The sequence below is a fragment of the Rhineura floridana genome, chromosome 5 (assembly GCF_030035675.1).
Source record: "Rhineura floridana isolate rRhiFlo1 chromosome 5, rRhiFlo1.hap2, whole genome shotgun sequence".
NCBI classification, from domain to species: domain Eukaryota; kingdom Metazoa; phylum Chordata; class Lepidosauria; order Squamata; family Rhineuridae; genus Rhineura; species Rhineura floridana.
This window is the reverse complement of record NC_084484.1, coordinates 94,082,436-94,097,167: the sequence shown is the minus strand read 5'-3', so window position 1 is coordinate 94,097,167 and position 14,732 is coordinate 94,082,436. Positions and strand designations below refer to the sequence as shown.

At 39.3% G+C, this 14,732-nt stretch overlaps 1 protein-coding gene across 3 annotated transcripts in view; it reads left to right on the top strand.

The window, feature by feature from the left end:
- TRAPPC10 (trafficking protein particle complex subunit 10) overlaps positions 1 to 14,485 on the top strand; it is an 83,069-nt gene extending 68,584 nt beyond the window's left edge. Inside the window, exons 16-23 of one of the 3 annotated variants that reach the window (XM_061627517.1) lie at positions 2,358 to 2,516; positions 4,390 to 4,619; positions 5,182 to 5,282; positions 5,778 to 5,904; positions 8,008 to 8,178; positions 8,889 to 9,066; positions 10,507 to 10,701; positions 11,700 to 14,485. In XM_061627517.1, coding sequence (XP_061483501.1) covers positions 2,358 to 2,516; positions 4,390 to 4,619; positions 5,182 to 5,282; positions 5,778 to 5,904; positions 8,008 to 8,178; positions 8,889 to 9,066; positions 10,507 to 10,701; positions 11,700 to 11,938 — 1,400 coding nt within the window. In that variant the 3' untranslated portion in view covers positions 11,939 to 14,485. The remainder of the gene's footprint in view (positions 1 to 2,357; positions 2,517 to 4,389; positions 4,620 to 5,181; positions 5,283 to 5,777; positions 5,905 to 8,007; positions 8,179 to 8,888; positions 9,067 to 10,506; positions 10,702 to 11,699) is intronic. The other 2 variants (XM_061627518.1, XM_061627521.1) reach the window with 2 other exon arrangements.
- Positions 14,486 to 14,732: the final 247 nt, after the last annotated feature.

The window sequence follows — 14,732 nt, the reverse complement described above, 5'->3', positions numbered from 1 at the left end:
TCTATAAATCTTTTAAAATAAAAGTTTGTCAGCTAGCTGCTGTTGTAAATGATATGCTCATTACCTTGAAGAACAGTTACTTATGTCATGAGTAATTAGATGTCCAGGGCCTGGGTGCTTTGGAGACAAACTGTTATGTATATTTAACTTGGTGAGGGTAATTGACTTTGCTGCTAGAACTACAGTTCTTCTCTGATAGTTTTCAACAATATCATAGAATCATAGAATAGTAGAGTTGGAAGGGGCCTACAAGGCCATCGAGTCCGACCCCCTGCTAAATGCAGGAATCCAAATCAAAGCATTCCCAACAGATGGCTGTCCAGCTGCCTCTTGAATGCCTCCAGTGTCGGAGAGCCCACTACCTCTCTAAGTAATTGGTTCCATTGTTGTATGGCTCTGACAGTTAGGAAGTTTTTCCCGATGTCCAGTCGAAATCTGGCTTCCTGCAACTTGAGCCCATTATTCCATGTCCTGCACTCTGGGATGATTGAGATCCCGGCCCTCCTGTGAGTGACAACCTTTCCTGTACTTGAAGAGTGCTATCATATCTCCCCTCAGTCTTCTCTTCTCCAGGCTAAACATGCCCAGTTCTTTCAGTCTCTCTTCATAGGGCTTTGTTTCCAGTCTCCTGATCATCTTTGTTGCCCTCCTCTGAACCCTTTCTAGTTTGTCTGCATCCTTCTTGAAGTGGGGAGACCAGAACCGGACACAGTATTCAAGATGAGGCCTAACCAGTGCTGAATAGAGAGGAACTAGTACTTCATGCGATTTGGAAACTATACTTCTGTTAATGCAGCCTAATATAGCATTTGCCTTTTTTGCAGTCACATCACACTGTTGACTCATATTCAGCTTGTGATCAATGACAATTCCAAGATCCTTCTCACATGTCGTACTGCTGAGCCAAGTATCCCCCATCTTATAACTGTGCATTTGGTTTCTTTTTCCTAAGTGTAGAACTTTGCATTTATCCCTGTTGAATTTCATTCTGTTGTTTCCAGCCCAATGTTGCAATATCTGAACACATCCTAGGATGTGAAAAGTTGTGGAATGTATGCCTTGCTTCTTATTCCTCAGTTTTTGGGAAGCGGTTTGAGCTATCTCTAATGCACAAAACTACTCAGCTTCTCATTTACGTAAAAGAGCTCAATGAGGGAAGATCTTGAAATGTGGCTTTCCTAGTGAAGCTGTCATGAGGCTGGGTGGGGTGGGAGTTTACTGCACAACTGAATCCATTGAATTTGAAAATCTTTATAATTTCAAAACAATTGGAGGATTCCTGCTGACCTCATATTTGGGAGCAACTTTACCCATTTTGCGCCTCCCCCCCCCCGAGCCAAGCACATAGATATGTGGATGAGTCCACAGAATCTATGAACCGATATGCACATGGGTACAGTAATCTTTTCCCATGCTTTATCACTGGTAGCCTTCAGTACATGCGGGCAGCTATCTATTTCCCCTGCAGAATTCCCCAGGAAGGGACTAAATGTTATGGTGTACAGTTGCTTCCTGTAACCTTTTTCAAAGACTTTTTTTTTTTTTTTACTGTGTGGACATAGTGGAGTTAGTACCTGCTGTAAACAGCTGTAAAATATTTTAAAAGAAAGAAGACAGCCAGCAGATCACGTCTTAAGTATATTGTTTTAGTAGAACTCTGCAGATTTTTTTTGGATTTTTAAAAATCCACACATAAACAAGACAGCACGAACCTGTTACTGTGCATATGAGAAGTTGACATGAGATGGAAATAGGCTAATTTGTCCATCCTTGCAAATAAATTGACTGGCATGAGCATAGGTCAGAAAAAGATTGTGAGTTATTCACACACACAAAAAGCAATGGTAATCAATTATCAACTCATTGGCCATGTTTGGAAGGTCAAATCTTGGCTTAATAGGCTAAAATATGTGCGAGTTTCATATGTCCACATGCAACACCTTTGCTCCCACTTTGCTCCTTCCTTCAAGTGAACAAACAGGAAGCTGCAGCTAATCAAGCTTCCCATTATGTCTCTCTGAACCAGAAATGATTGCTAATGGATTCCAAACAAGTCAAGATCTGGAAGCCAACTTTAAACTATTGCTTCATATTCTGACTTGTTGGGCAGCTATTAACCACAGTTTCTCAAATGAGATGTAATGCAGCCATGGCCAGCTGTGGTTTCCTAGCATGTTTCCCTCCTTGCACAAATGGAGAAGCAAATTAAGAGCAAAGGGGTTGTGTGCAGGTGCACACAGCTTGTTCATATCCTGGCTTATTAAACCAAGGTTTAATCATCCCAACATAGCCATTGTACCTGTCTGGGACAACAGAATTAATTGTTTCTCTTCACCACCACTTCATTTTTTTTCCAGACAGTCTTTTGGCTGGAATCCCTCAGAAGGTAAAATTTACAGTGACTACTGGCCATTATACTATAAAGAATGGAGATGCACTACAGCTTAGTAATGCTGATGCCATGCCAATCTTGTACCATCCGGAGAGTAAAGCTATGGTTTACTCAAACACGAAGGGTATGTAGTTTTATATTGCCCTAATTTTAGTTTTTTGAGGAAATACCAAATTAAATCGCTGCAGCTGCGTTATAAAAATGCCAGACAAGCAAAGTGGCAATTGTACATGTAAGAACATAGCCCCCTATTTTATAGTTGCTTCTTAAATCTACTTTACTATAATATGCTTAAGCTTTTGATGACCACAGCCTCAAGAATTACTGCAATGCGCTCTGTGGGGCTGTTCTTGGGCCTGGTCTGGAAGTGCCAGCTGGTGCAGAATGCGGTGGCTAGCCTGCTGATGAGGGCAGACAGCATGTGACACCCCTGCTGAAACATCTGCACTGGCCGTCCATATGCTTCTGGGCCAAGTTCAAGTTTCTTGTGTTGATATATAAAGCCCTAAAACAACTTGGGCAGGATGCCTTAAGGACCACCTGAGCCCTTATACCCCAGCCCGATTACTGAGATCATCCAGAGGAACTCTTAGTTGTTCCCTGTGTTACAGAGGCCTGACTGGCCTCAACTAGAAGTCAGGCATTTAGTGTTGCCAGTCCCATTCTGTGGAACACTCTTCCAACAGAGATTTGGCAGACATCCTCGCTTTTGACTTTCAGGTATCTGTTGAAGACTTTTTTGTGCCAACAGGACTATGTAGATGTTTTTTTTAAAATTGAGTAGCCAGTCATTTTAATGATTGTTTTGTATTGTTTAAAATGTTTTAATGTTGCTGTATGCTGCCTTGATGTTTTGCGAGAGGACGGTATTTAAGTACTTTAAAAAATAAATAATATAAATAAGAAAGCTGATACAATGTAGTATGTAGAATTTTTTTAGTTCTCAGAGTTTCTTCCTTGCATACAGTTTGAAAACAGGAAAATTTCCCATGGAAGCAGTCTTTAGCCTTAGCAATTCCAAGCAGAATTGTTATCTCAAGAAATTCATTTTCTCTATCTCAGCACTCTCCAAAATTAGAATTTTTCTTCACATCCATGATTTAGAAGAATGCATCAGTTATTCTAAGCACTTCATTAGCAGGTCTCTGATGTAAAATCCCAGAGTATGGCTTACACATCACAGTATAAGAAAGGAAATTTGGTGTGATAGATTCTAATAGGTAACCTCCTTCAAGTACTCTGGGTTGTATCCAACTCTCCACAAGTGGAATTCTACTAGCACAACAGGACTTCCCCTTTCTCTCCTCTCCCATCCCAATCTGCTCTGGAAGGTCCCTCAACTCTCTGGAGCAGATTTTGAGGGTGCACAGGGCACTATAAGAGGAGGAGAGGAAGGGGGACTTGCGTTGCACGAGCAGAACCGCAGCACTGGATGCAAACTTATATTTTTCCAAGTGACATTTTTGTCATAACGGGCCTTATGTCAAACCTTCCTAAATTGCTTTTTAAATTCAAGGAGGTTTATTACTTTAGCACAGAGCAGATGTTCCTGAGCTGCTAATGGAAAACCACTAAATAAACGTATGTGTGCTGTGCACCTGAGTCTCAAAATTACACCTCAAGTATTGGATTGGTTTACATAATGATGCTGGCCAAAAATTGCATTTATGCTTACCTCAAAGAAATGTCATTATCTGACTATGTCAAAAACACCTACAAAAATGTCTTTAGTGGACTAATTCAAATGCCAGACCAAGCCATGGTTTGTGTTAACAATAGTTTAGAGTTCATACCAGGCATAAGGTAAACCTTGGCTTGTGTAGTTTCCCTCTTCTCTACCTGTCCTGAGAGTCCCCAAATGCTATCTTACAGTAAACTTCAGGGTGCTTTGTTGGTTCAGATGCAATGCCACGTTTTCTCCTGGAGAAATACCATCTGTTTGAGTGAAGTGAAGATTGTTAATGATAGAAGTTAATTTATATTTCATGCTATTGTAGAAAAGGCATCGGAGGCATCACTAACAATTCAGTCATCTGAGAAAATCACCAGCATCAGCTTGCCAATGGTTCCTGCTTATCACGTGATTGCCTTTGAGCTTGAAGTTTTGTATTTACCGTCAACTCCAATATGTCCAATGGAAAATGAGAACCTAGTTAGTAAACAGCTTCAGAGAAAAAGAAAAGAAAAGGAGACATCTTACAGTTGCATGGCTACAATTGACCAAAAAGTGAGCAAACATGAATAAGAAAGTTTTAGCCATAGAATATTAAAATGGTTAATTAAAATGTGCTGTCAGTAATATTTAATAATCCTCTTGAAAATAGTGGCTTCCTTTGTGAGATGCTATATTTTGTGTTTCATGTTGCAGCTTTTGTTTATATTAACATTTCAATGATTTTACTACACAGCCTTACTACACAGAGTGCTAATGTTAAAGTACAGTATTTCTGTAATATTCTCAGTAATGCACCAATTTTAACGGCTGCTTTTTGTTCTTGAAGTACACAAACATAATCTCCTGAAGAAGAGTCTTCAAATTATTTGCAAGCTCCGTAATTTCATTCCTGTTCCAACTACCTTGCTATAAAGCAATTTTCATCTGCCAGGTGTATAGTAACTGTAGAGTGGCAAGGAAAAAATCTGTATCAAAAAGGCTCTGATTTTGTTTAGCTATGTTCTCTTCCCCCTCCCACCAAGATACACTTAGGAAATATTACAGCTATTTGAAATTACAAAAAATAAATGTTTAATAAATAACTTGGATAATATTTTTATTCTGTTTCCTGCAGGTAACCATTGATTGTCCATGGTCAATTTACTCTACCATTATTGCACTTACATTCAGTATACCTTTTATGGCCAAACATTCCTTACTATCAGCTGGCAAAAGGTAACATACTCAAACTTTCTTTCTTATTTCATCACAAATACATGTTTTATCACAGTTATAGTTTAACACAATATGAATGGGTAAGGAGTTTTGAACATCTTTTTACTCAGACCTGGCTTATGTTCCCCCATTCTTTTGTGCTTGAGGCTTCAATCCCAGATGTGCTTACCTGGAAATAAGCCCCATTGAATTCAGTTGAACTTAAGTGTAGAATTGCAGTGATATAGTGGGGTATTTTTTTTCTTTCACCCTTTCAAATAGGAGAGTAACCTAAAATCTAGACTAGATAATTTATACTTGGAATATAATGGTGTGCTTAATTTAAATGTAAATTTAGCATGATTAAACAGTGCTATGAATACTGTACTTTGAGAGTTCTCATTTTCTATCTTGTTTAAGCCCTTCTAGCTGTAAAAAAATATATAGGCAAAATAAAATACATATCAAAATAGCTCTTTGCAAGATTAACATTTGCGTTTTCCTTTTTATTTTTAGGAAGTATATACAGGTTTGCATGCAGAACATGTCAGAAATCTCTTTTCAGTTATCTGACAGTAGTCTCATAAGTTCTGGGATTGGCACAGATTTAAGTCTTGAATGTCTAAACTCCAAGGCTGAACAGGTAAACTTTCTCACATCTATTATTTCCAATAAGCATGTTAAATAAGTAGCATGAACTGCAACTTAACACTACTCATTGGCTGTGTGGACAAAAAATTAACAACATGGAAAACGATAGTTTAAGAACAAAGAAGGGACCATTTGAGAGAAACGGGTGACTGTTCTTCATTTTTATTTACTATATTTATATATCACATTTCTGCAAGTGCATTTACAGTCTAAATAATGCCTTACAATCTAAATGACATCATACAAAATAAAGAGAATAATAGATAAATTCCAAGTCCTGCACAATAAATAGTGGAATAGCAATTGCAGGAGACAGTTTTAGGAGGGAGAAAACCATTTGGCAGTTGGTCCTGTCATGCCCTCAGCCACCCTGCAGGTGCCAGGTGCATTTCCAGGACCCAATTCCCCACCCTGGGTAATTGATCCTGACCAACCAATCCCCCTTGCCAAGGCTGTGCAAACCAACACCAACCCTGCAAGGTAGGAGATAGGCTGCCACCACCCCTTAAGCTGAACAACAACTCTGAGTTAGGGGAAACCCAGAGCCCAGAAGTAGTTCTATTAGGGATTTCCAAAGACAAGAGCCAGACAGGCACTTCTTGTCCTGAAGCCCCAGGCAAACCCAAAACACTGTAGTCTGTGGTCAGTGGCCAAGAAACCAAATTCAGAGCCAAGCTTGCCCTCCTGCAATGAACACACATGGGTAAATAAGTAGCTTTATAGAATAAAATATAAGTGCACAATTAAATAGCAGCAAAACAGTCCTTAAAACATATAAGAGACTTCAGACACAACCAAAATAACAAATCTAACTATCCTATTCTACTTTGAAGAGGTAGTTGTTTGTAAATCTAACCTCTCCCCAGAGAGGCATAAGTTGGGTAGTGAAGGCAGTGGAACCCCACTCAGGTAACCACCCGTCTAGATGGAACCCACGGGAACAAAGGCTATAGGTTTCACCCCCTATACTTAAGGAAAAATCCCCAGCAACAGTGCATAGTATTTTAGCCAATCAGGGGGCTTTCTAATGAGGTAATGCTTCCCAAAGCTTCTTCAGTTTTCGCACCTAATGGGCCCCCTCCTTCCCCCAATCTCAACTGTTCTCAGGCCTGCTTGTCCTTGAGTACCAGGCTGTCATCAGATAGCAGAGATAAACAGGTGCTGCTTCTCAAGCCTCTTAATTAGCGGCAGCTGAGAAACGAAACTTAAAAGTTTTCCTCTCAGAGTCCCATCTCTTCCCAAGATGAAATCCCCACATTTCCCTGCATCAGAGCCATGTTACAGTAACCATTCTGAACCATGCTACAATTTCATGACAAGTCCCAGCCAAACTGATGGAGGGAGCCTCACTGGCTGCGTTCTCGCATCATAAACCATGGCTTTACAGTTCACAACCAAAATTATGCCTGCTTTGCTTCTTCCTGCTTGCTCTGGGAGAAGACAAATCACAATTTGCAGCTTAGCATTACGTCAGAAGCGGGGATCATGGTTTATTGGGAGTGAAGCAAACTACAATTCCTGGTTCAGATGTCATGCTAAGCCAAGACTCCTGGTTTGTTTTCTCCCAAGTGCGAGCCAGGGGGAGTGAAGTGGGCACAACTTTACTTGTGCACAGCTGGCCATCATTTATGGCTTCCTGTGATGTGCAAACACAGCCACTGTCTCCCACTCTGATGCAGCCAAGTGAAAATACTTATTTTTCAGGCAAGTGTTAAGAGTTATAAACTTGTTTTGTTTTAAATAAAACCAATGGGAGGGATCGAGGGTTCTGAATAAACTACTAGATGTGATTATATTTTCATGCTTCATGTTAGAAGCCATCATTGTACAGACTGTGGAGATGATAAAGTGGACATATTCAGCCTTGAGGTAGGGGTTGCTGCATGCAGTTCAAGTGAAGAATATGCTGTCCACCCCCATACTACAGAGCCTGAATTTTAACAAAACGTAAAAAATAATCAAAACTGGAATAGCTGAGAGCAAAAATATTGCAACATAATTTGTAAAAACGTATTATTCATCCTTTGCTAGTTAGCACTAGGGTGACTAATGACAAATTCTTAACCATGGTATTGATTTAAAAACTCTCTTTCAGCATATCCACACTAAGCAAGCAGTATTTTTTGTATGGGAACTAAAGTGGACAAAAGAGCTTCCCTCATTTTTGCAATGCCAGTTTTCAGTGAACTTTTGTTCAGCACCCTCTGAAGAGCACTCACTTTCTCTGAAGCCGTACACTTATGAATTTCAGTTGGAAAACTTTTTTGTAAGTTTCTCCTACCTTGATGTAGAATAACTAGATTAGATAGGTTGAAGATTCTCCAGAGTGGAAACAGGCAGACTCAAGAAATGCACATTAAAAGATGGGGGGGGGATATTAAATCTATTTATTTAACAATATTTATATACTTCTTGCCATTAACAAGCAATCTCATTGTGGATTACGTTGGGGGAAAGTAAAATAAATTCAATATTGTAATACTGGAATATTAGAAGGGTTGGTTTATGCTTGGCAGTAGCCACACTTGAGACTACTTGAAGGTCACTGCTTGGCAAGTGACTGTTACTGCAGTATCTGGAGGGGCTTATCCCCCAATTTTCACAATTGTGTGGCATTCCTGTGCCATTGCAGGACTTTCTCGTTGTGGTTAATGGTATCATAGAGATTCTTACGTGATAGCAGGGACCTGTGTGGTAAGCCATTCTAGATGTTACAATCTCAGTCTGGAGCAGCTGCCAGGTTATTTCAGGAAAGTCATCATATGATGAATGTAATGTGTTCTACTAGTTCAGCATCAGGAGTATTTTTTTACAATATGGATTTGAATTTCAGGATTTCTTCCTAGATTTTGTGGCTTGATCCAATTTTTATGGAGAAGTAGGGGGTAGATAGATTTTCTTTCCTAATCAGTTTAATTGTGAAAAAGCTTAGCCTTCTGTATGTAATGACTATGAATATCATTGTGCTCCTGCCAGACATTATATAATGTGAAAGCTGAGATTTCCCCCCCATTGGGGGCAGAATATTGTAAAACAGGCTCGTTGTGCTCACTGGAAGTGTCGATAACCCGCCTTTCAGACCTCCTGGATGTGGACAAAGATGAAGCATTAACAGAATTGGAAGGTTACTGTACAACAAAGCTAATGTACGAAGGTAGGCATACTCAGACTGCATGATGTCGCTTACTTGCTTGGGTTCCCAGAAGTGTTTGGAGGACTGTAGCTCTAATTTCCTTAAAGAATTGATGTTTTCCCCCAATATCTTGAATAACTATATTCACTTCAATAGCTTAACAGTCAGCAATTGGGGTGCTGGTTTATAACAGATGCTATTGGAGGTCACTGATTCATGGGATCGCAATAAGTCGTAATCGACTTAAAGGCATGTAACAACAAAAGCTTAAGTCCACAATTGGGGTGCTGATAAATCTTTCCTGTGGATATCAGCCTTGGTGTACTTCCAAGCATTGTGACCAAACAGTTAAGTGCAATGCTTGTCCAAAGTCTTTTTAGCTATTTGCTCCCATCTTCACTTCCCAAAACTAGTCTCTTCCCCACTTTGACCCTTGCTCTTTTCTCACTTCACTAATATTTCTTTTAAGTCAGATACCTTTCACTTAAAACACAAGAGTGAGTTATGGAAGTCATGTTCAACTTGCGATCCACTACAATTCCAAGGTCCTTCTCATACCCGGCTTAGCAGTAGTGCGTGTGAGAAGGACCTTGGAATTGTAGTGGATCGCAAGTTGAACATGACCCAGCAGTGTGATGCTGCGGCAAAAAAGGCAGATGCGGTTTTGGGATGAATAAACAGAGCTATAGTTTCCAGGTTGAGGGAAGTAATAGTCCCACTATATTCTGCATTAGTCAGGCCTCATCTGGAATACTGCATTCAGTTCTGGGTGCCTCATTTTAAGAAAGATATAGACAAGTTAGAGCGGGTTCAGAAGAGGGCGACAAGAATGATAGCCGGTATGGAGAACAAGTCTTATGAGGAAAGGTTGAAGGAACTTGGCATGTTCAGTCTGGTGAAGAGAAGGCTGAGGGGCGACATGATTACACTCTTTAAGTACCTGAAGGGCTGTCACATAGAGGAGGGTACAGATTTGTTCTCTGCTGCCCCAGAGGGCAGGACTAGGTCTAATGGTTTTAAGTTGCAGGAGCGTAGATTCAGATTGGACATTAGAAGGAACTTCTTGACAGTAAGGGCAGTTTGGCAATGGAACCGACTGCCTAGGGAGGTGGTGGGATCCCCTTCGCTGGATGTCTTCAAGCAGAGGCTGGACAGCTATCTGCGGGAGATGGTCTAGCTGTGGATTTCCTGCTCTGAGCAGGGGGTTGGACTCGATGGCCTACAAGGCCCCTTCCAACTCTATGATTCTATGAAGAAGTGTGGTACTGTCAAATCTTCAAAGGACCATTTTGTTTGTATGACATCGCCCACTGTCTCATGAAGCTTTAAATGAACTTCCCGCCCCCGTGCATTTTATGTATGGCCTTCATAGCTGTGGCTTGTATGGTAGTGCAAATGAGTACATGAAAAATGGGTCTCAGTAACAGCTTGCTTTTATTAATGTTTTCTCTTTTGTTTCAGTTGTAGACAACAGTAGTAACTGGGCAGTCTGTGGGAAGAGCTCAGGGGTAATATCTATGCCAATAGCAGTTCAAGCAACCCACAAAGTCCACCTGGAAGTAATGCCGCTCTTTGCTGGATACCTCCCTTTTCCTGATGTTAGACTATTTAAATACCTCCCTCATCACTCTGCTCACTCAATGCAGCTCGATGCCGGTAAGAAAGTATTAATTTAAAGGGTTTTAAATTAGGTTGGGAAACTTTAAATTAGGGTTGGGAAACGTCCAACCTAAAACAATAGAATCTTACTTCTATGTACAATTCCACTTCAGGTTATTGCTTTTTAGTTAGTTCTTGTAATGACCAGTTGGAATGGAAACATTTGGAGTCACACATTGCTGGTTTTTCAGCAGAGATGATCAATGGAGAGACCCTGCAATTCCATCCCCCACTTGCTCTCTCCCCCATAGCCTGGTGAAATGGCTGCTGATAGATGACAGTCAAGAAAGGAGTTGTAATAGCTGGTCTTTCAGCAGAACTAATACAAAAGTCCTGCATTCCCATCTCTCCTATTGTTTGATGGCATGGCATAATGTACATTATGTGCAATCATTGCCTTGGAATGCTTTCAGTGCTGTTATGGTTGGAACTGGCAAATATTTGAACTATGATTTAACAGTTTCTTGGTCTTGTGGGAGTTCCAGTAAGTGCATAGAAATCTTATGTACTAGGGCTTCCCTATTCACTGCAATACTTTATTTACTGCATTTATATTACTGCCTTTCTGCCAAGGCACTCAGCAAAACACTAATAAAACAAAAATAAGACACAAGAAGCATGACAGTGAAACAGCAGAATTGTCTTTGGTCTTTCCAGGAGCTGACGGAACGAGCTCCCTGGCCTGCCCTTCTCTTCTGCCTCTCCTTCCAGGTACCCAAGTCTTTAGCTGGTAGGGAGAAAAGGAACTGCTCCAGTGGAGCACTCCCAGGCCATTGGTAGTTTTCTTCAGGAGCTGATGCCATAAACTACCCAGCTTAGAATTCTCTCCAGTCTTGTAGTAGTAGTAGTAGTAGTAGTAGTAGTAGTAGTAGTATCCCGCCCTTCCTTCCAGTAAAAGCCCACTTTTAAACTGTTTGTGTAAATAAATGATGCAGTGAGGACTGATTCTTTCTAGTTGGCACTGAGTAAACTTTTTCATTTTTGTTGTTAAACAGATAGCTGGATTGAAAACGATAACCTTTCTGTGGATAAGAATATGGATGATCAAGCTGACAGCAGCAGCATAAAGAGCAGAGGCAGCATACATTCGGCAGCCAGCACAGAACACAAAGGTTTGCCGATGCCCCGGCTGCAATCGTTTTCATCTGGGCAGGTCTTCAACTCCAGTTCTGGCATGCAAATCCTTGTCATTCCCAGTAAAGATGATCATATTCTGGAGGTCAATGTCACATGACAGCTCTCTGCTATCATGTGTATAGATAGCACATGCGACTTGAAACTGAATGCACTTTAAGGGATCATAACCTGATTGTTCTTCATCTGAAACATTCTAATGATGATGAGGCCTATGGCAACTCAACTCTTCCTGGCCCTAGAAGCATCAGACAATTGTATCAATTTAAATGTACAGTGATGCTTGTATCAGCTGGTTTATATTGCTACTTTAGGGTGTTTATGTAACATGAATTTTTGTTTTTTTTCACTCTCTCATCCTGCTGGTGAAACAAAGGATGCTTACTACAGTTTGCTCTTTATTTTGGGCAGCTTCCAGTACTGCTGTTTTTTGGAAGTAATTAGATTTCTGTTCAAATATTTCAGGTTGACATACAATAAGCCTTGCAGTGTGGCTGTTAATGACCGAAGTGTGTGCCCTTTCTAGTCACACAACTGTTTGGTTTCCTGGACCAGGGTGACTATCCAAATTTCTGTATAATAGTAATCTTAATCCTACAGCTATCTACAAGATTTTAAATGTGTATATATATTTTTGAAGACTTAACTTCTTCTGTGCCTTGGGATACATATGAAACTTATTAGCCCCCTCACACCCTTTAATTGATATTGTATAGAGAGCCATTCCTTAAGCTTGCTGAGGAAACACATTCACACACCACATGCATGCACCATGACGCAAGTAATGAAGTGGCACATAAGTGGTTAAGTTGGAAGTAAAGCTTCACTGATCAAAGTTTCCCCACAAAACTGATATTTAAATTATTAGAAGTTGTTATATTGAGTCTGACTATATAACTTTTATTCAATATTTCACTTGATATTTTTAAAACCAAAGTTTGTTTGTTTCTCCTGTCCCAACTACTGTTAACTTATTGACTACAGAGCCATATATATATCTGCACCTTATTCTAGAGTAATCTGAGAACAAGCAAATAAAGGCAAGGATTTCTTGACTGCTTTTCCAGTCTGGTTATGAGGAAATTTAAGGTCCTATAATTGAACCTCTTCTGGTCCAGCAAACTGCAGTTACACCATACCAACTGATTATCTTTCAGTTGTAAATTTATTGTACAAATGATTATTTTAAAAAGTCTAAACTAAACTAATTAATGTAATGTCTGTGTATAATTTGCTCCAAAAACCAAGGACAAAATAAATGTGTTTTTATTGGTGTGAAAGTGAAAGCGAACGCTTGTAAATAAGTCTTGTGTGTAGAACTTTTTCCAGCTCTCAAACTATGTATTTTTGTACATACACATTTCTCTAAAATTCACTGCTATAATCCTAGCCGCAGTTCACTCCTGTTATTGGCTTACAGTTATTTTCTTCTTGCGAGATATGCCGCCTTTTGAACAGCCTCTCTCATATGAACAAGTTTTGCAGGAACACTGAAGACTTTTGGTTGTTTCCATAGTTTTTTAATATCTTTAATACAGGAGGCAGTAGGAAACCAAAATCCAAGTCTGACAAGCGTGGTATGTGTGTTCCAACATTGTGTATCTCTCTTAATTCTTGATTTACTTTTCTCATGTCTTAAGAACAATTGAATTTTTACTTCTAGAGGGAGCAAAGCAAGCCCTAAATTTCCCATAAAGTTGTCAGTACTTGATTTTGAAAGTTAAAATAAGTTCAGTTCTTGGATCAGAAATATACGTTTGCATTTGGGTACTCCTTTTTTGAAGTTACCATTGGAGGTTGTCAGGCTGTCTCTGTGTTTAGAAAAAATATACAACAAACCATATTTTTTAAAATTTTCCTGCCTGTACCTTGTTCTTTCAATTATAAGAATTAAGGAGACTACACAATATTTGTATGTACACACTTCAATTTTCCATTTAAATGATAAAATTTATTCAGACTTGGTATGGCCTTTTTACATCAAATACTTGTGAACAACAGTTTGAATGTAAAAGTACATTTTGAACATGGTGAACAGCTTGATATCTTGCTTTTGGATTTTTTTCACAAGAAATGGTTTTATTAGCAGTTAATGTTGATGTGTTTTCCCTGGTTTGGTTGTAGACCACTGCAATATTTTCACGTGTATGTTGAAATGACGAACTTCACTAAAATGCAACAGAACCATAATCTAATCACTACTTCAGGAGATGTGTGTGTATTGTATGGAAAAGGGATTTGTTTCTGGGTTACAATGTAAATAATCAGAATTTGCAATATGTGTATCTGAAAAATTAAGAATTATACTATTTATAAATATCTGTCAAGCCTGTAAATACTATCAAATGGGTTAAAGGAGTATAATTTTTGTGAATTTCACAGATTTATTTGTGACTGGAAAAATTAACTCCTCCTATGAAAATTAAAGTTCAACAGTGACATTTCCTATCTGCTGTTCTGTAAGATTCTCTTACACTCCACAGAGGATTAAACATAGAAATGCAAATTGTAGGGAAAAGATATCTAGAAACACAATTACCTACTTTTATTTCTGGTTTTAATGGTGCCATGAAACTTAGGGAATAAACTGTAACACACTGGAAAACAAACCATTGGAAAAAGTGAATAAAAATCTTAAATTTTAAACAAAAGTTGCTTACAATTTTGACATTCAACCCTGCCGCATATGTTCCTTGGTTTGAAGTTTCTGAGCATTAAGAGGCTCTAACACTATAAGCTGGGCTGATGGCCTGTTATTTTCAGGCAGCTTTTCTATTAGTAGCATTTGCTGGCCCTAGGTTAGTTGCTTCTGCAGGACCATGTTGAATTGCAAGAGTTACCAAGCTGCCTTAAGATAATTAAACTGTGGTGCACGAGGCTTAATACTTGAAACT